Source organism: Plectropomus leopardus, chromosome 4 (genome assembly GCF_008729295.1).
Source record: "Plectropomus leopardus isolate mb chromosome 4, YSFRI_Pleo_2.0, whole genome shotgun sequence".
NCBI lineage: Eukaryota > Metazoa > Chordata > Actinopteri > Perciformes > Serranidae > Plectropomus > Plectropomus leopardus.
The window spans coordinates 17,066,467-17,093,426 of NC_056466.1; the positions used below are offsets into that span (position 1 = coordinate 17,066,467).

At 38.5% G+C, this 26,960-nt stretch overlaps 2 protein-coding genes across 2 annotated transcripts; both read left to right on the forward strand.

Annotated features, from left to right (window-relative positions):
• Positions 1 to 930: 930 nt before the first annotated feature.
• msmo1 (methylsterol monooxygenase 1) lies at positions 931 to 7,118 on the forward strand. The gene is made up of 6 exons (XM_042485455.1): positions 931 to 962; positions 2,633 to 2,920; positions 3,025 to 3,173; positions 4,719 to 4,845; positions 5,005 to 5,159; positions 6,353 to 7,118. Exons 2-6 carry the CDS (start codon positions 2,666 to 2,668, stop codon positions 6,540 to 6,542), a joined length of 876 nt encoding a protein of 291 aa, XP_042341389.1. The 5' UTR covers positions 931 to 962; positions 2,633 to 2,665; the 3' UTR covers positions 6,543 to 7,118.
• Positions 7,119 to 8,555: 1,437 nt separating this feature from the next.
• cpe (carboxypeptidase E) lies at positions 8,556 to 26,475 on the forward strand. The gene is made up of 9 exons (XM_042485282.1): positions 8,556 to 8,929; positions 20,447 to 20,643; positions 20,875 to 21,042; positions 22,412 to 22,529; positions 22,901 to 23,083; positions 23,893 to 24,032; positions 24,704 to 24,803; positions 25,083 to 25,201; positions 26,112 to 26,475. Exons 1-9 carry the CDS (start codon positions 8,689 to 8,691, stop codon positions 26,208 to 26,210), a joined length of 1,365 nt encoding a protein of 454 aa, XP_042341216.1. The 5' UTR covers positions 8,556 to 8,688; the 3' UTR covers positions 26,211 to 26,475.
• Positions 26,476 to 26,960: the final 485 nt, after the last annotated feature.

The window sequence follows — 26,960 nt, forward strand, 5'->3', positions numbered from 1 at the left end:
AAGATCTAGTGTGTAGTGATAAGGGGAATCACACACACTTCACCTTTAAGGTTTTTGTAATTTTTTGTGCATTTAGACATATAATTATTAAGAACTTTGGCCGCCTATAACAAATATTGACGTACTTGTACTTTACTTTAAGTACTTACATCGTATGCTACTTTGCCTATACTTTATACTAAAGTCACATAGCAGATTACAATATTAGTAGATTTTTGAACACTATCTTTAAAAAAAAAAAGCTAGGAAAAATGTCCAAAAACACAACTATTTTTTTTTCCAGTTCATTTTATTTTTTTTAAATTTTTTTTTTTTTTTTTTTGGGGGGGGGGGGGGGTAGTGCTTATATTCAGAAAATTTTCTGAGAAATTATTAGAAAGAAATCAAGCACGTTTTTTTCAGGTTTCAAGGGGTTAAATTTGCTTGTTTTGTCTAACAGAATGTCCCAAAGCCTAAACTACTCCTCATACATTTTCATAGAGGAATTTGAAAATAGAAATGAGCTCCAACTCAATCAATTACAGTAAAATCCTGTTTGTTTTTTTTGTTTGTTGTTGTTTTTTAAATAACTGAATGTCATAACTTTTGAACTTTATAACACAGATTATTTGTCTCAGTGGCTTTGAACATTTCTAGTGTTGACTCTAGAGTCACAAACTGTAATAAAGTAAATTAAAGTGTGAATAAAACTCATGTGTGACTCAGGGACCACCCCATCTCTTCATCATACAGCCCGTTCAACACTGCGGAGGTTATGAAAGTCGAGCTCGCCTCTGATTGGCCGTTGCTGTAGAAACATTCAGTCTCACTATCATCACTCCATCCCGCCGACCAATCAGAGAGCCCGCTCGGCCCCCCGACGTCAGTCTCCTCTCCTCTCGGCCAATCAGATTGCTGTATATGACTGTACTTCACCCGGCCGACCGCCTCTCGCTCAGGTAGACTGGACGGACCGCGGAAAGGTGAGTTTACCGTCTTCGTGAGCCACAAATACGTTATTTAGCCGATTTACTTTTAGCAGCGATTGTTGAGGTAAGTCTGTTGTTTATGTGCATGACTGAAGAATAGAGGCCGATGTGGGCAGTCGTGATATTTAAGAACAATATGTCGGCGTGTTTTGTTACCAGAAACACACCAGATCATCAATAATCCATAAATAATATCAGTGTCCAAGTGTGAGTGATACTGGATGGATGTAACGAAATGTTTGGCAGCTGTGTGTTTGTCTGCTTGTTATACTGAGGTGTTTAAATTAGCTGTGTGGCTCTGCACGTTTCTGCTTACAGTGTATCGATTTTAATTGTACTGTAGTTTTAGGTAACAGTACTGTGTCATAGTGTACCACAAGTATTTTGCTTTAAAGCAGTCAAATAAAAACTAAACATTTACTCATGCACCTAATTTTGAGTCATTTGTACTTTACTTGAATTTTATTACTTACTTTTGAGAATTCACTTTCTGTTAATCATAGTACAGCAATGCAATGTATAGACTGTTAAATGGGCCGTTTTGCATGATGAGAACTTTTGGTTTTGGCACTTGAAGTAGCCTATATTTTTATGCTAACACTGCTGTTCTTTTACTTAACTAAGACTTGAATTGCATAATTTTTTACTTGTAACAGACTATTTTTTCCACACTTTAGTATTGCTATTTTTACTTAAGTAAAAGATCTACTTCTTCCACCACTGCATCTATAAATGGAGTAAACATTAACGTTGTGATGTCTTTTTTTGTTAATTTCTGTTTTGTAAAGCTGTCATCATTTGATGTATGTGCAGATTGTTAATATTAATATAAAATTATTTAAAGTTTTGTGAGTTTAGTAGCTGTTGTATAAATTTTATGATAGTGTTACATTTACTCAGGTACTGCATTCTAGTACAATTTTACCTGCACTTTCATTGAGTATTTCCATATTATGCCACTTTTTATTTATTTTGTTTACTTTTTTGTTGTTGTTTTCACCTTGACAAGCTGCAACACTCAAATTCTGCTTACATGTTAACGCAATGCAAGTAATTGATTAGTGTAATTTATTACACTGTCAGTTAGGCAATATCAATTTTACATTGTAACTACTTCTTATTTTAATTCTGTAAGAACATTTTGCTTGATGTTACATTTTGAATGCTGGACTTAAAACTACTTTTACTTAAATAAAGGAGCTCAGTGCATCTTATGTTACAATTGAAATGTACAGACTACAGCTCCAGAATGTTTGTTGTATTTATGATAAGTACACATTGTAAGCTTTTAATTTAGTTTTTAAAAATGCTGGATTTCTGCATTCGTAAAAGTTCATCATTGTGTTATAATGCTTTTAAATCCAGTCATATCATGGCAGTTCATCTACAGACTTTGATTTTTCATTTCATTTTTGACTCTTCTGCTGCATCTATTAAAATTGACGATTGAATTCATTTTTATCAATAAGACAAACTTGCAAAATCGTGGTCGATGTACACCTGTAACTTACGTCGAAAATAAATAAAAACAATTGGTCAAAATATAAAAATATGACAAACTAGCAGTGTGCTAACATGACTGAGAATACCATCCGTCCACCTGTAGCTGTAATGATACATCCTGTCTGAGGGTTGTTCATGTAACTCTGTGCTCCTGTTTGCAGTCTTCTCTCCAGACCTGCAGTCCACCTCGAGTCATGGCGGTGAACGGCACGGCGCACATCCTGAGCTCTGCCTACCTGGCAGCAGAGTATGTAGATGCGGTGCTGCCAGAAAACCCCTTCCAGCCCTCGCTGAAACACGCCTGGGGCTACATGCTGGACAACTACACCAAGTTCCAGATTGCCACCTGGGGGTCGCTCATTGTCCACGAGTTCATCTACTTCCTGTTCTGCCTGCCTGGTTTCCTCTTCCAGTTCATGCCCTTCATGCAGAAATACAAGATCCAGCAGGTTTGTAAGAGGTGTTGGATGTTGTGAGTTTATTTTCTGGAATCTAAGATGACGTTCCTACTAATAGACCTTCTCTCTCTCTCTCTGTGTGTGTGTGTGTGCAGGACAAGCCAGAGACCTGGGAGAAACAGTGGAGATGTTTCAAGATGCTGCTCTTTAACCACTTCTGTATCCAGCTGCCGTTGATCTGTGGGACTTACTACTTCACCGAATTCTTCAACATCCCCTACGACTGGGACTCCATGCCGCGCTGGTCAGTTGATTTGTCAAGTCAAGCACATCTGAATGCACCATATTTAAAGCACCCTGGATATAGAATAGAGTTGTAGTTGTATAACTGCCTTACATGCGTATTTGCAATAGTCAGAAACAAGACGTAAGTGCAGCACAGACTCAGCAATATTTTTGTTTTTATGCCTCTGCATTATGTTTAGGGTTGTCTGCTGTCTGTATGAAAATCTATCCCATCCTTATAAATGCAATATCTCAAGGTTTCCTTGAGTGAATTGCTGCAGCTTTGGCACAGTGATGGGCTGATTACAATTTGGTGTTTAACAGTTTAAAGGTACAGTGATTCACAAAACATGTTTTTAACCATAACTCAAGAATTCATACGATCACAGTTTCATATAAATGTCTAATAGAATAACATTATGAATTGATGACATTTTGTATCCAAAAAGGCAAAAAGGCCAACTTCAGTGTGACATCATAATGCAAAACCATTTTTCGGGCCATTACTCAGCATCGTATCTCAGGAACAGAAGGGGAGACATTTGTTGAATTGAATTGGTGACACTAATGTTGGCTGTCCACCTTGAAACTGCTGATTGTAAAGAGTGTCGGTGCCGCTGGGGTGACGATGTGTGTGAAGTATCAATATTTTAGAATATGTATCTTCTTTGTGGCAACATCCATATTTGAAACATTGTCAACTGTCAGGGCTTCATATGACTGTGGTCAGTTATGGATATAAACTCTAACTGCAACCTGCAGAGGCATACAAGTGCGAGCAGTAAATCTAGTTTTCTTATTATTTTGTGGTATTCTGGACGTTCCTAGGCAGATTGCACAAGGTGAGGTCAGGACTTTATTAAAAGGTCAACATCCAAGAGGAGGCTAAGAAAATGCAAACACAGCACAGAAAACCCACCCCGCAAATATAGCGAACAAAAGCGAATCAAGGGTTGGCTTTCACTTTAACTTTAGCTGGTGATAATTTTTACTATTTGACAATAACAGTGCAGAATGATCTTTCAATTTTAATGCCAAGAAGTTGGGTAACTTTGTTTTAAATTATTTGTAATTCATTTTTCCTACTCTGATTTCTTTTTCCAAATAATGGTAACCGTTTTATGGCTGGTCACATTATTTATACATGACACAATAACAATTTAAAAAATCTACTAAAATCAATGATAAATAAATAAAATCAATAATTACGTACATTTTTGTGGCAACTTTTATTCATGAAATGTAGCTTAAGTGCTTTATGAAAAAAGTAGACAGTTTAACTTATGCATCCCTTTATTTTTCTTTGCCTATACAATAGATGTATGGATGATCTCGTACATTTTTCTCTCATGTACTAAACTCACTTTGTATTATCTGGTCACAAATTGTCTGTTATGAGATGAAACAGATATTTTCATTTTAACTGATCATGAATTTTGGGTAGATTTTTTTTTTGTTACATATGCTGCCTTCAGTGGGTTCATCAGTCAAATCTGCTGGTTGGGATACCTCAGTGTGTCTTTCTAATGATGACCCACCTCGCTCTTCTCGTCTTCTCCTCCAGGCCGTACGTCCTGGCTCAGTGCTTCGGCTGTGCTGTTGTTGAAGACACATGGCACTACTTCCTCCATCGCCTGCTGCATCACCGCAGGATCTACAAGTACATCCACAAAGTCCACCATGAGTTCACCGTGAGTAAAACACACACACACACGATAAGATAAACAAACACAAACACACTAGTCTCTGGTTTATTTCTTTACAGTACAGTTACTTATTAATGATGATGTAGCTGTCACACATCAATAAGTGACTGCACACACAAACACAGTGTCCCTGCTGTCTCTCAGGCTCCGTTCGGCATGCAGGCAGAATACGCTCATCCCGCTGAGACTCTCATCCTGGGAGCTGGTTTCTTCATCGGCATCATGATCTTCTGTAACCATGTCTTCTTCCTGTGGGCCTGGGTGTCCTTCCGCCTGCTGGAGACCATCGATGTCCACAGGTAGGACACATTTTCTCTGTCATTTTATTTTCTACTGACTTTTTCTTCCCTCTCTACACGTAAAAAAAAAGAGCTAAATTAAACTGTTGTTGTTAAGACTCTGAAGAAATTAAACCTTAAGCACTGGAGAAACAGATCAGCAGTTATAGTGCTGATTATCATAAACAGTGAGACAATAGTTGGAAGAAAAGGCCTTTTATAATGTCAGAAACCTGTGAGGTCGACCACTAGAGGGCCACAGAGAACACCAGATGGTCCTTTCATAATATCAGGTCAGGTAGAGCATTTGAAATTTCTCCTGAAATCCTGAATGCCTTTTATTGAGATACTTAAATTAATTTTGGATTACATACATACATTTATATTAAGACCTCCTTGCACATACAAAAAAAGACCATGTGTTGGAATAAACAACATCACAAACTGTGCGTGAATCAATCAGGCAAGTTAGCTTTTATTTTAAATGTCTTTTGAAACTTGTTATTTTATATCTGCCTTTTTAAAAAATGTTTGTGTTTAAAAAAACACCAAAGATTCTGGGTGGAGGAGGAGCCTTTAAACTCAGGTAATCAGTCCAGGTGTACAGCATCAGCAGTCAGTGTTAGTCGGCAGCGCTGCAGCCCTGATTCACCTGCAGCCAACAGACAGTGCAGGCAGGAAAAAACACAACACAGTGATTGTTTAAAAAATGCTAAGAGGAATTAACATGATAACCAATAAAAACCATCAAGACTTTACATTAAAAGGAAGAATAAAAGGAAACAAACAACAAACACCTAAAGGGTTTAGAAAAGACCAAAAAGGTTAGACCATCTTTCTAGACTTTGCTTTAATTTGCAGATTTTGCAGTCCTTTTATTGCAACGAGGCACACTAAAATAAAACAATACTACACATCCTGAATGGATTTTATTTATTCAATTTTGGAAAATATTCAGAATTATTATTATTTTATTTTTTAATATTATTTTTAATAATATGAATTTTAGTAAACAGAGTAACAAAATGTAATACAGGAGGGCTCCTGGCTTTCTGTCTGCAGTATCACTACCAAAAAACACAATTTCTATCTTTTGAAATTCCTCATCTGAGAAGCATTTGTCTTGTTGGAGGGATACGTAACTCATAAAATCTGAGAACAAACCTCACGATTTCTTCAAATGACAGACTTAAATCCCTTGTTTTTTCTCTCAGTGGCTACGACATCCCTTTGAACCCGCTCCACCTGATCCCGTTCTACGCCGGCACACGTTTCCACGACTTCCACCACATGAACTTCGTCGGGAATTACGCCTCCACCTTCACCTGGTGGGACAAGCTGCTGAAGACGGACAGTCAGTACAACAAGTACATGCAGAAACAGGATGACAAGAAAGAGCAGTAAACCACTCTGAACCTCCATTCTCACCTGGTCTGTCAGGAGGAGGGACGAGGCAGCAAGCTGTACACACACACACACACACACACAGAACTGCTTTTCCTCACACACACACTAAAAGTGTGCTTTAAACAAATCAACGCTGCTGTGGGTTTTATTCTAAATCGGACTGCGTGTTGACTTCAGTCCACCTTCTGTGCCTTTCTGCAAAAGAGGTATTTTTGTCTGCTTCTGTCAACAGCTGCTGGCTAAATAAAAACCATCGACATCCTCATTTTGATCTGTTGCTTTGCTTCGTCACTGACTGAGAAAAAAAGTTTGTAACTTTCTTGTGAAATGCTTCCGTATACCTCTAAATGTCTGAGCACTTTAGCGCTTCCTCTTGAGTTAAACTGAGTCAGAGTGACGTTGTGTTTTAGCTGCAGTACAGTGGAAACTGTGCACGGCTGCATGTTTGATGAAAATCCATGTACATTTTTTTAATGAAAAAGGGGACCGGCTCATATGGCACTTTTAGGTTTTTAAAGCCTATTTTGTAACTGTACAAATAAATAAATGCTGTTTTGATTTCACAAAAAGAAATGTCGAAAATGTTTTTTCTGGGTTTTTTTTAAATCATAAATACACAAACAAATTTAAACAGGAGTTTGGTTGTGTTGAACATTTTTTTGACAGGATTTGATACCAAAAGAAACTACATGCTTATTAGATGATGATAGAGGTGCCGCTGTATTCATAATAAGACACATTTCTGCACAGATGGGGATCACTGACTGTTCACACTCAGATATTTCCAAGATTAATAACATCACAGATCTGAATCCTTCCTCTGAGTGCGTCTCTTGTTTCTCAGTGTTATGTGTGGGCTGATGGAGGAAGTGGGTGATTTCGCGAGTGTACATGCTGTAGGCTCTCTCCATCTCCTCTCTGCTGCACTGTGGACACACCCCTGCTGCTGCCCCATCCTGCACACTCAGCTGCGTCAAGTCAGCCAGCAGCAGCAGGGACGAAACAGGAAGTCAGGACCACAACTGAGTTAACATACACATGAGTAAATCAGATAACATGGTCAAACACACTCTCAAAATAAAGTTAGAAGAATACACAGTCAATCAGATTATTTCAATTCATGTTAGTCATGCTTGATTTTCTGTTGTAGGCTTTTCCATCAGACAAATTAATTTTGGAATACATTTTTCATAATCTGAATTTACTTTGGTCCCCTTTAAGATTAAATCACTTGCAAAATAATAAATGTTTTGATTTTCAGTACGTTTGCATTTTCATTATTGTTTACAGCATAGAAAATCCAACACATCTTAACATTTGCCCAAGATGAAACCAGCCTTTTTGTGCATAAGGGAACCCTCTTTACCAGATGAGCTACTGGGTTTCCCAATTAAATGTTATTTTGACAAGAGCAGGAGGGAAAATGCATAAAAAAATGCATGATAAAATGCATTTGAACAATTGATTATTTCACATGTATTGAATGGCTATAGAATTAATCCATAATGTCTAAAAATAATAATAATAAATAACAAAGTTACTATTTATTATTATTATTATTATTATTTATTATTATTATTATTTATTATATTATATCATCATTATTTTGTTGATATTAGTTTTTATTAGGTTTATGAGGTTATTTTTATAATAATTATTTTCATTAGGTTTTCATACAAACTGTTCTTTATTGTCCCAAACTCCAAAAATCCACGAGGTGTGTATATTTTGCATTTGCACCGAATTGATATTCCATATGTTATTTCTTTTTTTTTTTTTTTTTTTTTTTTTACTGTATTTCCAACTTTTCAGTCTTTCTCAACGTATCTTCACTTTATTACCTGTCATCTGAAGAATAAAACAAACTACTTCTGCTGTTCGTCTCTGGGACAGAAAGGAGTCTTTATTTTGACAGTTGTGACCGGATGTGTGCATATTGTGTCAGTCTTGACGGTGGTGGGATCGCGCGCTCAGGTACGGCAGCGCATCACACTCGGGTAGAGAGGGAGAGAGAGCAGCAGCAGTGCAGGGAGAGAGGTATTTATAGCCTAAAGCGAGGCTGCAGCACTGAGATAAGGCTTGGGACCAAGCCGCAGGCAGACAGACAGACAGACAGGGCTTAGGGAAAAGAGGACACGTCAAAATGAAGCCGTTCACCACGGTAGTTTTATTCGGGGCCGCGGTGGTCGCGCTGGTCAGCGCCGCCGGTACCGAGGGGGAGATCTCCTTCGAGTACCACCGCTATGAGGAGCTGCGGAAGGCGCTGGTGTCGGTGTGGCTGCAGTGTCCGACCATCACCCGCATCTACACCATCGGGGAGAGCTTCGAGGGCCGCGAGCTGCTGGTGCTGGAGATGTCCGACAACCCCGGGACGCACGAGCCTGGTCAGTTTTACGCATGCAGAAAGCTTCATAATGCGCTGAATGTGCACCCCATCCCTACTCCCTTTGTCCTCCACCGCACGCTGTGATCATAACACAAACACATCACGCACTATTGCGCAGAGCTGATGCTCTTATTTCATGTTCAGAAATGTGTGTGTGTGTGTGTGTGTGTGTGTGTGTGTGTGTGTGTGTGGCTGAAATGACCAGAGAAGTGTACAGAGGAGGAGCGCAGGTGTTTCGTATCCGTGTGCGTGAAAAGCGCGAGGGCCTGCTGCATCACTTCAGAGGAGTGTAGATGGTAGATTGTGGGATCAGCCACGCAAAGCCGCCATTTTGCTGGTTGATAAAGATCTCTTCGTGCTTATCCCGAGTCGTGATGCTGAGAGAAAACATCCCAAACGCGGTGAACACGCCACGGTTCACTGGGCTTTTCAATTAACGTCTCTGCCAATCAAAAACAGATGTATCAGCAGTGCTGGCTGCAACATCTCTGAGAAATAAGAGTTGATGCGCAGCCTTCAAAGAGGGAAGCTGAATATTAAATGAAGCTCTGTATGATGTTTCTTGGTGGAGCTAAATTATGCCATGACTTCACATCATCTTTCTCCAGCAGGCTGGAAGAAACCATAGACGAAGTGAGCAAACGGTTTGAGGGGAACACCAGCCACAGGAGGTGCAAATGTGGGCAACCACCTCTGCTATTTTTAGATGCTAAGCACCTTCTTTTTTTCTCCAAAGTCACACTAAAAGGAGTAAGAATCCACATTAGGTGTTTTTGTATGCATTATTACTTAAGATGTGCAAAATCTCCTTGAAATTCAACAGCAGGAGTTGAGTAAACACCTTAAAGGTCGGGAGAAAATTAAACACCAGCTTTCAATGAAGCCTGTTTTTTAAAGGCTTTTTGGAAATTGAAAGACAGGCCTGAATTATTTCAAGATGCCTCAGTGATGGAGATAAATAATAGCCAGATTCTTTTTATGTTCCTTTACGTCTTCCCTGATATGATTTATTTCAAGTTTGAAATAAATCACACTATATATCATTATGTTCTTGTTTTGCAGATAAAAATTGTCTTTCTCTCAGTATCATAAACTGAACGTTAAGTTGACTTGGATGTTTGTCTCCATCTCAAAAAGCTGTGCACAAAAAAAAGTCCAGGACTTTATCGTTTGATCCTAGACAAAATCTCTCATACTGCATTTTAAAAATATGCCACCAAATTGACCACTTTAACCCCTTAATCCCCAAAAATGACCAGCTGGAGGCTAGTTTAGCGTTTTCTTTAATACAGCATGATGTTTATTTTGTAGATTATGGTTCCATTTAAGGCCTAGAGGCACCATGCAAAAAACTAGTGGTGACGAAAGGATGGCTGTCGCGTCGCCTCATGTTGTCTGTGAGTCGCACGTAAAGATGGCATCTAACAGCCAACTAGCACGTACCGTCTGTGTCTGTGTGAGAGAAAATAACTCTCCCTACCAGCAGGTGGCGACGGTTCTACTCATCAAGCCTGACAGGATGGATTTAAGACGCTAGTTAGCCAGTTAACACATTAACACTGCAACCTGGTGTAGAAAGAACAAACGATATTTACTGTGCACGAGCGAACAATGACAAACTATCATAAACCGTTTCTGTTAAAGAGCTCAAAATGCTAAAAACATAATCTTGTCTAACAGCAAGTTTGTTTTGATCTCACACCCTCTTGACTTAAGTCATTTCTTTGCTTTCCTCACTTCTGTTTCTCCCCTCATGAGTGATTGCATTCACTGACAGGTTCCACAGCGTCTGACATCGATTCCACATGCTGAATCTAAAAAATAAAATAAAATTTTAAAAAAAAAGCTGAGTGACAATGCAGCTGGACAGGGCCTTTAGAGTAAAATAGACGATAAAGCAGGGTATGCTTTACGGCTGCCTTGTAATTGACAAGTTGCTACCATGACTTCTGAGGGTCGATTATTATTGTCCTGGCCGATTATCGGGGCAGATATTTGGCATTTTGACAATTATCTGTATCAGTGTTTTATTGTAACGATTGCCAATAAAATTAATTAAATGCAAAGAAAGTGTTAGCACTGGAGGAACTTTTACTTTATAAAACCTCAGGAATCTATTTTATTTATTTATTTTTTGTTTAAGTTTAAATTGTCTAAGTTTAAGTTGTCATGACTTTATAAAAAAGGTTGCTGGGAACGTGCTGTATATGATTTTGAAAGTTTCAGTTTTGATTAAACATTTGCTAAAGACATTTAAGCAAAGTTTTATGTTGAAGTTTGTTATATTACAAATTCTAAATATTGACAGAAAGATTTTATTTTTATTGTGAATGCATGTTGGTTACAAATATTGGTTATCTGTCTCATTAACTACTAATTATCGGTATCGATATCGACCCTGAAAAACCAATATTGGTTGACCCTAATGACTTCTACCTCGCGTTCTCAGTCAGATCCACCCCTCGTTCATCCACAGCTCCACCTTTTGCCCAAATATGATCACTTCTGGTTAAAAAAAAGATGGCAACAGCTGAAATGGCAAAACTTGAGGCTTCAAAACAGTAGTCCACAAACCAGTGGGTGACGTTATGGTGGCTATGGCCTCTTCTTTCATACAGTCTTTGGTCAGCACTGAGAGCAGTAATGTAACATGAATGGATTAACCTTCAGTCCATTTAACCTTAATGAACGTCTGGGTACGGGTCAGTGATTCCTGTCCTACTCGCTAAACATATACAGCAGGAAGCGATTAATTTCACACAAGTAATCCTGAAGCAGCGCTCTCAAAATAAAAAAAAGAGCTATTTGCCTGTAGTTATAGTATATGTGGTTACCAGTCGAGTCTGTGGCGTGTTAATCATATCTCGCATGTAGCATTTTGCGTAAAAGTGTATTTTCTTCTTTGTGTGGTCTTAATGGTGCACCACAGGTTGTGTGTGTTTAGCTGCCTGCGTGGTCACAGAGTCTAATGACCGTATGCACGTTCTAAATAAGCCCGTAATAGTCTGGTGGGCGTGCGCCGGCATGAGTCACAGTAGCGATGCAGAGACCTTATTACTACCAGATGAGTTTCCAAGCCGCTGCTTCACCAACAGGGGCAGCACCTCCCCCCTCCCCTCCTCTACTTCCACCTCTACTGAGCAAAACATCCAGAGCAAGACGGAGGGTGATGAAACAGAGAAGGAAACAGAGAAGAGGAGCTCCAGAGACAGACAGGGCAAAGGAGATGCTGAAAGATGCTGGTTTCAGGTCAGAGAAGAGAAATGAGTCAGGAGAATAAAATCTGCAAAGACAGGAAACCCTTTTAAGCTTCTTCTTGAAAGGGCCCAACCAATATTTTATCTGACCTCGCACTGTGTGTCCAAACTCTAAGGTGGAGCCGAAATAGCAGTTGCCGGGGCAACAGATCGGCTTAGTGCACTGAGCTGACTGGCAGCTCGTGGTTGGCTGGTTGGCTGGCTGGATGGCTCCGGAGGACGACGGGCCTGAGCTCGTGCATCTGTCAGTGAGCAGCCATCTGTCATACACTGCAGCACAGGAAGTGCCTATAGCCAAGAGTGTAAACACACTGGTTATATATTAATATACAGTATATTTGAGACACAGTGTAGGAACAGCAGTGGAAAGTGACTCGGTTACTCCAGCAGTCCATAGTCCATAGTCCAATGTTCTTAAATAATATATATCATTATTTTTATTTAACCCTTTGAAACCTGAGCAAATAAAAAGTTGCAAGAAAAATTACCTGAAATTAGCACAAAAAAAATAAAAGGACAGTGCTAAAATACTACTTTAACTCCTTTGCGCGGGCAGTAGCTCGCTCACCATTTTATGGTTGAGAATGATGGCCTCAGGCATGGAGGTACTGACTCTCATCCAGTTTAACATTCGGCTGCAAACCACTCCCGTGAGTGTTGGAGGTAACGTCTTCTGAAGCCAACAGAACCACATCATCTGCAAAGAACATGTTACAGACATGAGAGAGCTATATTGTATTGTGTATAGAGTATTTTTGTTTGGCCATATGACATCGTAATCAAATGCATTTTGACCCGGTCTTGTGTATATATATATATATATATATATATATATATATATATATATATATATATATATATATATATATATACAGTATGTGTGTGTGTGTGTATATATATATATAGTCATAATCTTGCCTTGGCACACTCTGGTTGTAGTCCATTTGCCAGCCTATAGAGCCCCATTGTAAACCCAGTAATGTTGAGTACCCCAAAGTTTTACATTATAAATGTATAGTAATGGTCCCCAGCATCAGGAAACTGCTGGATGCTAACTTGCATATGTTGGGCAATTTGCATAATATACCTGGACTCATTAATATGGTTTTGTATTTATCTAATGTCGCATAGTGTTTATGTTGAGAAACAATAGTGTTAATTGTTTCTCAACCCTCGAACTCAAACAATTATCTAATGGTCCAAAAATGTACTTAAACAATTAAATTGATATCATAAATGTGTCACGACTAGTCGGCAATGGTTTAAACCAAGGACAGCTAATAAGGGCAGTAATACCCCCTTCACATTTCTAGCTGTAAGAAAGATTGATTGAAGCAAAACAACATCTGAACAAAAAATACGCCCCTCAGTGATCCAAAAATGAAGCCTGGAAGGCCCCTAAGGTCCCGAATGGGGCTTTAGAGTTTTAGCTACTTTATTGTCATGATGTTTATATAATTTAAGGTAGTCTAAAGCACAAGAGTGTAATTTTAATTAGTCTCCATTTGGAATGACAGGTGTCATTTTTGTTAAATATAGACCTTAGTTTTACTTGTATATCAGCTCTTTGAGTGTGCATGATGATGACTCAGGCTCTTCTTTGGTGACTTGGACTCGAACACTGGTGATTCGAGACTTGCCTCGGACTCAAGAGTTGGTGACTCGACTACAAAACTGACATTAACACATGTATAATAAAATTCAACAGTATTTATTATAGTAATTCTGTACATTTACTTAGGTAAGTTTTTGATAGCGGGACTTTTGCCTTTAATGGAATAGTTTTATAGTGTGGAATTGCTACATTTACTTCTTCCGCCTCTAAACAGGGGCAACATGTTTTCTCATTAGAAGGAGGTGTTTACCTCTTGCAGCTGGGACATATTTGAGTGTGTACGAGCTGAAAAGAGGGGGCTTTTCTTCAGTGAAATGGGCTCTGGCTAAACTCTTCTGAATCTTCTGTCTGGAACTATTTATACAGCTTCTAGTATGAGGAGAAACCCTATCTTGTGATGGTTTCGGTTTTGTCTAAAGGTGAAAAAAAATCATGTCAGTATGAGGCTTCATCCAGTATGCTGTAGACCATCTCATGTGGGGGAGACGCTGGACTGTCGGAGGAAGTATGTAATCCCCAGTGAGCATGCATACAGTCAAAGTCTGCCAGAAACACTGCTGGATATGATTGTATCAAATGACATATATTGAATGTAAAGTTGTAGTCATCATGGATTTAATAGTGCACATTACTATAGAAGATATTAGTAATAAATCCAGTGCGTTGTTTGGACATTTTAGCCTTGAGGAGCCTCTTTTAGAAGAGATATCAAAAACAGCTGAGAGGAAAGAGGAGCCTATGAAAGATGGAGATGAAAAAAAGAAAGGAATGATGATTGAGAAAACGGAAAAACAGGAGTGTAAGGGTGACGAGGGAGCAGAAGAGTAATGGGTGAAAGAATGTAGAGGGAATAAGGGAGAGACAGAAGCGGAAGGAAGATGAGAGAAAGGCCAAGGCATCAGCCAGAGGTCATTTATTATACATCAGACACCGACATGCTTCCTCCTCCTCTCTGCCTTCACTGCGCTTCGACTTATTCTTCATGCTGGTTTGCTTCTTCTGCTGCCAAAGCTTCCTTTCTGTTTTTGTTTCCACCATTCCTTTTATGCTCTCAGTTTTATTTGATTTGGTATCTTGGTAGTTTATTTTTGTGTGGTTTGCGAGCTTCATATGCTGCACCTCAGCATGCTGTGACGTCAGTAATAAGTCCTAAAACCAGGAAATGAATTTGCATTTCAGCACCTCCGGTTCAAAGTCAATGGGTTTTTTGAATAGGTTTTTGGTTAGAAGCCTTAAATAAGGTCTGTGGTTAACACAAGCTTAAGAGACTGTCACGTTTTATTCTGCGACAAATATACGTCAGTAAATACCCCACACGCAAACTTTGAAGCTTTTATGTGTCATAAAAATAGAAGGTTACAACAAGTGGCTAAGACCTTCTTCCAGGGCCCAAAATATAGGTTGTGGGAGAGACGTAAAACTCAGGTTATCCCTGCATGAGAATGATGAATTTCTCCGTATTTATCAGAGACTGATATTTACGGAAGAAAGGAGACATATCTGCCTGCTGTGATTGGTTATTCCTCTTCACATGCGTGCTGCTGCGTTTCAAAGTTGAACCCTGTTAATCACAGGAAGCAGTCATCACACTTAAAAAAAATAGGCGTTTGGAAGCCCTTGCACATTGTAACGGCAACAGCGTAGCTTATGAGGGTGCCTGCTGCGCATCTCCTTTGAAAGAATTGAGCACGCAAAAAACACGCATGTGTACGGCCCCTAAGGCACCACTGCAAAGACGAAACATTCAGTTACTTGGGAAAATAATGTGCAAATTATTTTATCATAAAATTATAATTAGCAGCAGCCTTAGTAAATTTGAAAGTCCTCTATATAGAATGGACAACTCAGCAGTTCAGGGGGTTTTAAAAGTAAAATATAAAACAGAGAGAAATCTGGTTGAGTTACAGAAGCTTTGGCTCTCAGTAGATATATTATATGATCCAACATTTATCATTTATCTTTTTTTACTTTTGCAGTGCTCCATCTTCTCCGTATGTCTGTGTAATATCAGATGTCAGAGCTGGCAGTCGATCAAAGCTAACAAACTGCCCATATATAAATGTGTGTAGGAGCACGAGACGGGCAGACAGACGCAGAGTGAGAGTGTATTTACTCAGCCTCCCAGTTGATTTGTGTCCCTCAGCACCTGTCCCTATAAGGGTTGCCACGACGACTGAGAGCCCTCTAATGTGGTGCTTCCCTAATGACGTCGCAGTGGCAGTCATTATGACGTGGTCACCTAGGAGACCGTATTGATCACCTGCCAGACACTCCTGATAATCCCTGACGAAGTGTAAGATGATGCAGTGGGTTTTGTCAGCCTCAGATGTTATATCGACCTGTGGGGAGCCGAGCTGTGAGGATCAGACATTTACAAATATTCAGAAGATCTCCACCTCGTGGGGATGTTTAAGATCTGTCTTTAACTTTTCACATTTGTTTTCACATGTGAAATATATAAAAACCAAGGACAAACGAAGGTTGTCGACACACTGAATATCTAATACTTCCAAAAATGGGCAGCAGTGCAGCAGTCTTCTTTTTCAAGTAAAAATACATGTGAACAAAAGGGTCATCAATAGTTCTGAGTAGAAACAGTTGATTTTATGAGTTACAAAAACTTAAATAGCAAGATCCCAGTCACCAGACAAAAATGTTGGCATTGTACGTTTCTGTACATTTCTGTGTTTCATGCGTATCATATAATTGTTTCTGTCTCTGACTTTGCGGTGGATGACGTGACTCCTAGGCGAGATGCTTGCCAAGCTACAGACCACTCTTCAAGTCTCACAAAACCGTTTTTTTTTTCGGCAATTCATTGCTGTGTTTCCTGCATTTTTTAGCTGCCAAACATGGGTGTTTTTTAGCGACCCATCACTGTTTTTCCATGGGGATAGTGTCACAAAAAGCTGTTGTTTTTTACTGAGACATTCCTGCATTTCCAGCAAGGATAATGTCACCAGAACCGGGTTTTAAGCCAAAACGTACCTTTTCCTCACTATACCAGGTGGTTTTTTTCTTCCCAAACTTAAACACAGCTTTGTTGAAACACAGAAAAAAACATAAACTTTTAACGTATCGTATCGTATCTGCTACACGATAACACAGAAATGCAATGTATCTGTAATTTTTTGGAATGTACAATGCCAAGATTTATCCTGGTGATTGGGTTGCTGAGAAGCAGCAACCTCTGGGCTGAAAACATCAACATGGAAGTGCCAAAATAATGAAAAAGTTTACAAAAGCTGTTTACATTTTATTAAATTAAAGTTAAGCATAACTGAGAGCAGGCTGCTTTTAGTGAGAGGTTGTCTGCAGATTATGTCCCCTGCTTCTCAGTCAGATCCACCCCTCGCCCTTGCACAGCGCCAACCTCTCGCCCAAATATGGTCACTTCTGGTTCCAAAAAAAACAGATGGTAAAAGCCAAATTGCCGAATTCGAGGCGTCAAAACAGTAGACTATAATGCAGTAGATAGGTAGCTAAATCCATTTTTTTCTACAATGGTTGCCGCCTTGTTTGCAACTGTTTTTTGGTAATTGATAAAGCATTTCACTTATTTTTCAAACAATAATCATTCTCCAACTTCTGTAATGTGAAAATTTGCTACTTTCTGTTTTATATAATCGTTGACTGAATATAATTAGCTTCTGGACCGTTGGTCAGACAAAACAAGACATTTCAAGACATCTACTTTTGGAAAACATTGTAAACTGGTATTTCTGGTATTTTATGGACCGAACAATGAACTGTAATGAATTGTTAATTACAGCCAAAAATGTCACAATTCCACGTACAATTAGGAAAATGTGTGTCCCACCTACACAGTGATGCATCATGCTCGCCGTTGTATGTATTTGAGATTAAAAAGGAGCCCTCCTATTGCTTACCCTGCATCGTAAATTCATCAGTATGTACTACATGTGTTGGAGACAGGAAAGGTCTCCAGATACTGAGCATCTGTGTAATAGCTTGAATCGTAGTAACTCATTTTGGCAGAGTCCAACTTCAAAGTGTGCGCGCGAGTGTACGAACGTGTGAGTGCATGTGTTTGGCAGTTTTGTCGGGCCTCCAAAGCCTGTAAAAAACATTCACCAACGTCAGAACAGAAAGAGTTAATTGTAGTCTTGAAATCATTAGTAGCAACTCAGAGAGGAACCAGATTTGAGCGTTTAAAAATAACCCGACTACCAGATGTGTGCTGGGCGGTGTGTGTGTAGCCACTGGGATACATTAAACACTCAAAGAAATATGCTAAAATGGATAAAAAAAAAGATGCAAATGTGAAAATATTGACAGAAATTTACACTTGAAATGGTGAAAGTATTATTTTTATAACATATTAGCTTGCCACATTAATTTTAATGAAGTGAAAAGTGCAAATCGGTAAAAAAGAATCCCTAATAATGGCCAAATTAGAGTAAAAAAACATTAAAACACACACACAAGCCCCCAATAAAACCAGCCCCCTGCTGCAATTTGGTTTAAAACATACACACAAACAGGACACACACACACACTTCTCACCATCTGCCGCTCTCTGGCTACATTTCATAACTCATATCTGAACAAAAGACTTTTTTTTTTTTTTTATTCCTCAGCGTTTGGAGAAGTTCCTTTATTCTCGTCCAGCCACAGAAAGCCGCTAATCTTTGTTTTGTAGTTAATGTACACTTGTATACTGTAGCTCAGACTTTATCGTTCTCTTTATCGTTTTTTAAAAGAGCTTTATATAGCTCCTCAGTTGCACTTCCCTTGCGCTAATGTGTGTGTATATTTGCATTCCTTGAATAGACTCAGAGAAGAGAAGAAATAGACAGTTGTGTATTAGTGTATCAGTGTATTAAACAGATGGTTAAAGCATTAACACACGGCTTTATAGACAACGGCGATATAAATAGACATAAAGCCTATACTTACTATGATAAAGGAAAACAAAGCAAGTAAAGGGAAAGCTGTCTATTCATGTTTTATGGCTGTACACTGACATGGCAAACATCATTTGAACAGAGAAACACAGTTACATATCGTCATTGTCGGGTGTAAACCTTGCATCTTCACTTTTTTTTAGTGTCAAAACCCCAGCAAAATGATTTGTGTCATTATCTGGATTTGATTGATTAGGTCCGATAAATTCTAGAAGAGCCACAGAAATGATTTCATCCCCATTCAAGTTAGCGGAGGGCTAAACTGGAAGTAGTGCGCTTACTCTACAGTATGAAAACGAAAGCACTGCAGACATTAAATTAAAGTGCGGGTAAAACAAAAATAAATACGTGTAATGGGTCTGTCACCACTGAAACTGTGTTAATAACCCCCCAGCCAAATTTGAATCATCAAAAAAACTGCCAGGTATATAAATTTTGGTTTCGAAATCGTGAAAAAATGAGCAGTATTCTCTGATCTGAGACGCAGTTTAATGGTTCAATTCCACAGTGCAGTACTCCACAGTACCCAATGGTTTTTTTTTTACATTTTTAATATGTATTCTCCAAATTTATAGTGTGTTAAGAAGAAATCACTGATTTTGCTTTCTCAAACTTTACATTAAATGCATTATTAACATCAGTTAATGTTGCTGCTATGTTTAATGTTGTGCTAACAATCGGTTAGCACATGAAAGAAAGTTTCATTTCTTCAGCCTCACCACTACATACCGCTAAATACTACACATTAGACCTTTAATGACTGTTGGTTGGACATTTTAAGATTTTATTTGATAATCAAATGTGAAACACCTTTTTTTTCAGGAGAGAGACTCACATATCAGATAGAATTTTCACTTATTTATGGCATTTGAAACATCTTTTCAGTTGCCATTGCGCCTGTATACCTATTTTAAGCAAAGTTTCTTAAGCACTGCTGAAATACTGCACATTTCTCAGTGCTAATGTGAAAAGGGAAATTTTACATAGGCTTTTTTTGTAAGGGCAGTGAGAGCATGAAGGGTGGCTCACTGGTTACAAGTTAAAAACAGCATGAGGTTGCAAAAACCCCAGAGGATCCCTAAATTTGTCCTGAAGTCAACATCTCCTGTGATGTAGTCAAATGTGATCCCTGACCTGTCACTCCACCAAGATTGTCCGTGACAGCGTCACTCAATAATCCACCGTCTCTCGGTCATTATTGTCCAAATGGAGTTCTGGACTGAGTTCACTTGTGTTTAACCTTTCAGCTGATGAGTCAGTGTGTTTGCCACTGCTGGTGTGTGAGGACACAGTGTTACAGTGTAATGCTGTGTGTGTGTGTCCAGAGTAACCTCCCTAACAATGACAATGCTTTATCAGTGGGCTTGACTTGGTCCCAATAAATGTTTGTTTCCATGGTAACTGACTTGAATGGCTTGCTCTTACAAAGATTGTGACGTTATTGTGATATTGCTTTTTGTGATTACGTGGCCCAGTTGTGTTTTGTGACGTAAAGTGTGGCTAGTTTTAGCTGGTAAAAGGTGTGTTCATTGTCCACCTTGGTAAAATTCTCCTTCTTTCTAAAATGTTCCTGTTAGTCTTATTTTTATTCAGTTCAGCATCTCGCTCTGAGCCTTAAAGACGCTATCCAGATGAAGCTTGAATACATAATGCAGAATTATAGCTCTGTCTGTGTCGCAGTAACACAGCAAGTGGCTTCTTCTTCTTTCCTTCAGGGGAGCCTGAGTTTAAGTACATCGCCAACATGCACGGCAACGAGGCCGTGGGCAGAGAGCTGCTCATCTACCTGGCTCAGTACCTGTGCAACCAGTACCAGCAAGGCAACGAGACCATCATCGACCTCGTCCACAACACCCGCATCCACTTGATGCCCTCCATGAACCCAGACGGCTTCGAGAAGGCAGCATCACAGGTGATGACACAACACCACAAGAAACACACTGTGTATTCACAAACCTGATCCGAGGATTTACCACCAGACAGATTAAGCTTACGAGACAACAAATATCGACTCCACAACTGTTGGCTTTAAATCTGACACACACACACACGCACAGAGCAAGGATAGTTACTATTAAATCTCCCTTTACTCGCATCCCTTTACTCCTACATTTGTAAACAAAATCTCCTGTTTCCTGCTCAGCCTGGAGAGATCAAGGACTGGTTTGTCGGCCGCAGTAACGCGCAGGGCGTGGATCTGAACCGCAACTTCCCAGACCTGGACCGCATCATATACATCAATGAGCGTGAGGGCGGAGCCAACAACCACCTGCTGCAAAACATGAAGAAGGCTGTGGATGAAAACACCAAGGTACGAAAAGAGTCAGTAGAAGTGATTATTGGACGAGGTTGCAGTTATTTCTTATTGGCAACAAATCCCATGAAAAGAACAAAACAACATAACTTCACTCCAAACTTTACAACTTATTCATGCTCTTTTTCACACTCAGCCCCACACCCATTTATTCTCTCTGAACATATAAATATTCATTGATGGGTCACAAATATATAAGTATAATTTCATTTGTCTAAAAACAACAACTAAAAATCATTTTTTGAGTATGTTAATTCCTCATCCATGTGCCGGCTGAACAAATGAATTTAAAAAAAAAAAAAAATCTCATATAACTAGTCTTCAACTGTTAACCAGGTGCTCAAAGGTGAGTGGTCAATACAACTCAGACTACGAATGCAAACCAGAACATTTCTGATACCAAAATCTTCTGCAGAAATCTGTTTATAGAGATTAGTGTAGAATTGACTTAAAGTGGCTATAATTGATTTTCTTTATAATATTAATGTATTAAATGAACATATGTTAGAAAGGAAACATGCATCAACGGCCAGCTCTCCCAGTACCACTGATCTACTTAACTACTTGCTGAGCAGGACGCCATTAATGTTTACATCTTGCACTGTCATGAGTCTCTTGTCCACGAGTAGATGCATGCTTAGTTCTGCACAGTGATGTGGTTGGCGGGTGTAGTTCGGTAGAAAGAAAGTAGTTCTGACATGAAACTACTCACAACAAGGTCTGTGGATTATCTTGAGTCACCCTGTCCATGGTTTATGGACAGGGACATAGCTGTTGAGTTTTTTTTAACTCTAGCTCTGTTATATTGGAGAGAAGGTAGACATCTCTACAATAAATATCTCAAACACTTGGTAACTCACACCAAAACAAGCCAGATTGATAAATATCACTACAGGTAAAAGGACAAATGTGTATTTTTGATTTAGGAGTGAACTGTCTGTTAAACTGCTGGATGTGTAATAATGAACTGTCTGCTAACAAGTTTGTCAAAGGTTAAAAGGTGATGATGTCAGTGCTGCCTTGTTTCTGCCGCCCTCAAGTGGACAAAATATCTAGTATTTAAGGTTTAAAATAAACTTAACTATGAGCGAACATGACACTCAGTGCAGCAGTCTGATGCATTTTGATAGTTTTTGTGCAGTTTTTGGGAGCTCTGCAGCATAGAGTAATAAATAATATCAGTCTTTACTTCATTTTTGTTTTTTGGTTATTTCATGGGATTTGTTGCAAACAACAAAGTAAATACAATATTACCAGGCTTTTTTTTAATGCTCTCTAAGAAAATACAGAAATGTCTCTTTGACATGTTTGAAGGTGAGGTGTACGTTTTTAAGAATAAATAATTATTGTGTTTTTGTCATCGCAGCTGGCTCCAGAGACCAAGGCAGTGATCCACTGGATCATGGACATCCCCTTCGTGCTCTCAGCTAACCTGCATGGAGGAGACGTGGTGGCTAACTACCCATATGATGAGACTCGCACTGGTACATAAACACACATGTGGACATACAGTCCTGAACACACCCTGCTTTTACTGTTTGGGTTGTAAAACTGTGTATAAAATGCGACCCTGCTCTGTATGAGAAAGTTTCCGCTGATTTAATGAGACAAATATTTAACCTATAAATGAAACAACAAACGTTTTATTTCTTTTACTTCACAATGTCGTAACTTTAATTTAAATCAGATGAAAAATGCTTACCATTACGGCTTCCTGTGCATCGTTATTCAGCGTAAACAAAATGTACTCACGCAAGCTCTCTTAATGTGTTGCAGATGCAGGTGTTTAATAAGTCAATATTTCATCACAGTTGCACATTTTGTGTGTTCCCGTCCTGCTCATTCCTCCTGTAAGGCTCCACCCATGAGTACAGTGCCAGTCCTGATGACATGATGTTCAAGTCTCTGGCGAAGGCCTACTCCATTTACAACCCAGTCATGTCCAACTCTAACCGACCCCCCTGCCGTAAGAACGATGATGACTCCAGCTTCAAAGATGGCATCACTAACGGAGGGGCGTGGTACAGCGTGCCGGGGGGTAAGAGACAACAATGTGTGTGGTTTTGTGTTTTGCAAGTAAAGAGATGCCTTGGCTTATAGGTTAAAACTAAGGGTGGGCACCTCATGATTTGATTCGGATAGAGAGGGACAGAGACCATTATTAGAAGATAATAATTTTGAAAAATAGGGAAAAATGTCCAGAAAACTATATTTATAATAATTATTATTCTAACTATTATTAGCTATTTTATCTATGAATTATTATTATTTATTTGTTTTTTTACTTTTTGTTTAGCTTTGACATTTTTTCTTTGCTTTTCTTTTTTAAATTTTATTTGAAGTATTTTTTGTTGTTGCTCATAATTTATAATGTCTTGTGTGGGATTTTTTTTTTTTGTTTAGAGAAATTAAGACAATTAGTGGAGGTTTCAAAGGGTTAAAAATGACATGTACTGAAACATTTAGTTGTCAGTGCTCTGTAGTGTACAAATTTGTAATGGCGATGTATCAAAATTACCCAAAACATATCTTTTGCATATCTGTACTTCAAAATCTTGTTTTAATATGATTATAAATTAGCTTCTGATGTATTGAACTGGTTGGGCTCTATTTAAAATGTCATTGCAAAGGCAAGTAACTTGTCTGAAATACCCTAATAATTTTTCCATGACAACAGTTGAAGCCAAACTGTCCTCTGAAAATCACCAAAACCAGACTAACTGGGCTTTCATTTCTATGAAAAATGTCTAAATATGTATGTTCTCTACTGTCATGGACAACATCTCTACTTCCTGTCACTTTCATTAATGTCGCTCTGTGTCTCCCTTTTTAACTGACCCATAACAGGAATGCAGGATTTCAACTACCTCAGCAGCAACTGTTTTGAGATCACTCTGGAGCTCAGCTGTGACAAGTTCCCCAATGAGGACACACTCAAGACCTACTGGGAGCAGAACCGCAACTCACTGGTTAACTACATTGAGCAGGTAGGCAGCACCGCCAGGACTGTAAGTAAGGTTTTATCTAATGTTGTTGTAGTTTTGAATTTGGTTTAAATGAATCCAAAATGTCTTTGTGTCATTTCTAGTGTGTTCACCCCAAAGAGCATTGTACCATTTACATCCAAGCCCAAACAGATGTTTTCCCTTTAGATTTCTTTCTAGAACATGAGAAGAAGTAAAATCAACTTAACAAGGCGAAAAATAGAAAAAAAAAATAACAAAAAAAGACAAAAATAAGAAAAAAAAACTTAACTTAAAAACTTAAAATGTGCTGAAATGTGTGAGAATTATTTTATATATTGATTACATTTTTTCTGTAACATCTTTTTAAATCTAAAATTTATTATAATAATTATAGTTTTCTTTTTATCTGTATTTATTTTTTTCTCAAAATTTTCTAATAATTCTCCAATCTTATATAAAATTATTTTCACCTTTTACTAATTTCTTTCATTTTTTCTTGACAAGTTGGTCATTGCCTTTTTTCCTGATGTTTTCAAAGGAAATCAAAACAATTTGCTCAAGTTTCAAAGGATTAAAAAGCTTGTAAAAAATGCATCTGAATGCCGAACAAGAAAACTGCTGCTGATCTAGGTTTCAAAGTTGTAACCTGGCCTTGATTTTGCCACTTTTTGTGTTTGTGTGTGTGTTTATAGGTTCACCGTGGTGTAAAGGGCTTCGTACGTGACCTCCAGGGCAACCCTATTTCCAACGCCACTATTTCTGTGGAGGGCATCGACCATGACATCACCACAGGTATCAGCATCCAGTACAAACAAAATTTATAATAGATCCATGGTACAAACACACAATCCACAGAGACCACACTGACATGATGATGTGATGAGTGTGATGATGAGATGCTATAGTGGCATCTGGTGGTCAAAGCTGGTACTGCTCCAATTTTTCATCTGCAGATTTTTATGTGCACCTGCTCATCATATTACCATAACAAGACATCTTTTCTGATGATCCATCAGATGTTCTGTGTGTTGCTTACTTATGTGTGTTAATGAGATAATCTGTGCTCTGTAGCCAAAGACGGAGACTACTGGCGCCTTCTGGCTCCAGGAAACTACAAAGTGGCGGCCTCTGCCCCGGGATACCTGACCGTCATCAAAAAGGTGGCTGTTCCCTACAGCCCTGCAACCAGGGTAAGACTCACAAACACATGAACCAAAATCTTTCTCACATTTACTGTGTGCTCATGTCGTATTTCCAAGAGGGTAGCTTACTTGCTGTACCAACAGAATTTTTTGTTCAATTAAAATTGAAAATACTGAATGTGATTAAGAAATTGGTGTAACAGATGGAGGTCCCTGAAGAAAAATCTTATTAAATGAAGGTCTGTTACCTAATGTGTATCAATTTTGGGGTCCTTAACACAAGATAGACACTGACGAAAGTCTGAAAAAAAAATTAAGTCTTTGGTGGGACATTTAGAAATTTATCTTTATAAATAATATGTTTTAAAAAAACTGAAAAAACAATAAAAAAACAGACCCAGTTCTAGCATTATTTGGTGTGAAAGCAGCTACGAAAGAGCTGACAAATAGCTAATATAACATGATATGCTTTGTGAAATTGTTGGCACGAAGACTGATTTTGCTGAACTGGAAACAGAAAAACCCACCAGCCCAGCTAAATTTATTAAATGATGTGATGAAACATTAACATGTTGAAAAAAAACCAAAACATTTTCATTGAGAGGAAAGATGATTGTGTTCTACCTGAAGTGGCAACCCTTTATAGACCATTTCAATAAGACAATCCCATAACTTATTCTTGATAACACTGTAAAAACATCTCTGACATCCTTTTAAATTGTATTTATTTATTTTTCTTTTATCTTTCTTTTATTTTAATTTTTAATTTTTTCTATCTTTCTTTATTTTTATTTATCTTTTTTTAAAAATAATGCATTTTTGCTTACTTGCTTGTTGCAAAGTATATGTATGTGTACATGCTCTTTGCACGTAACAATGCACAGGCATTTTGTTCAGAAAATCTACTGCATCTTCAGCTTCTTCACCTCACATGTGTCTCCATGTTGCACGGTCTCAGGTGGACTTTGAGCTGGAGTCTCTGATGGAGAGGAAGGAGGAAGAGCGGGAGGAGCTGATGGACTGGTGGAAGATGATGTCAGAGACACTGAACTTCTAAGGCGTTTTGTGTGGCTGATGATCAGACCGTCCGCACATCGATGTAATATATTCAACATTCTGTGTGCCCGTCCACTCTGAAAAAGAATATACTGTCTCTTTATGTATTTTGTTCTCTTTCGATCATTATTTTAATTGATTATTACTGTTTATTAATGTAATAATTTGCCTCAAACTCCTGTAGAATATCCTGCAGACACATAATACTGATGGACACGGAGGGATTTTGCAGGTAGTTTGATGGCAGTGAGATCGGTGTGTGATTTCTGTGGTATTGTGTTCTTTATCGTACATGTGATTTGGTAACCATGGCACCCATCTATATAACCAACGAGTGACTGAGTAACAATATATGTAAAAAGAGCTGTTTACATCATTGCCACATGGCTCTGTCCAAAAATATTCATTTTTTTCTCTTGTTTTAAATGTCTCCGTTTCTCCTGGCTTTAGTAAAAATACACAAATATGATATATAAAGCAACACACACCTTTTGAGTCCAAGTACACACAAAACACACACACTGCTCCTCTCTCTGTAATATAAAACATTCAATGCTATGGTTTAGAGAAAATCTGGGACATTAAAAACACTGTAAACTCACTGTAAACATTATATTGTAAACAATCTATACAGGCAAGCTCGTGTCCCTGTATGTTATTGATGTTGAGGTTCTTTTTTTTAACTGACTGCAGCACAGCTTTGATTTTAGCACAAGATGAATGGTTATAATATATACTGTATTTATGAACT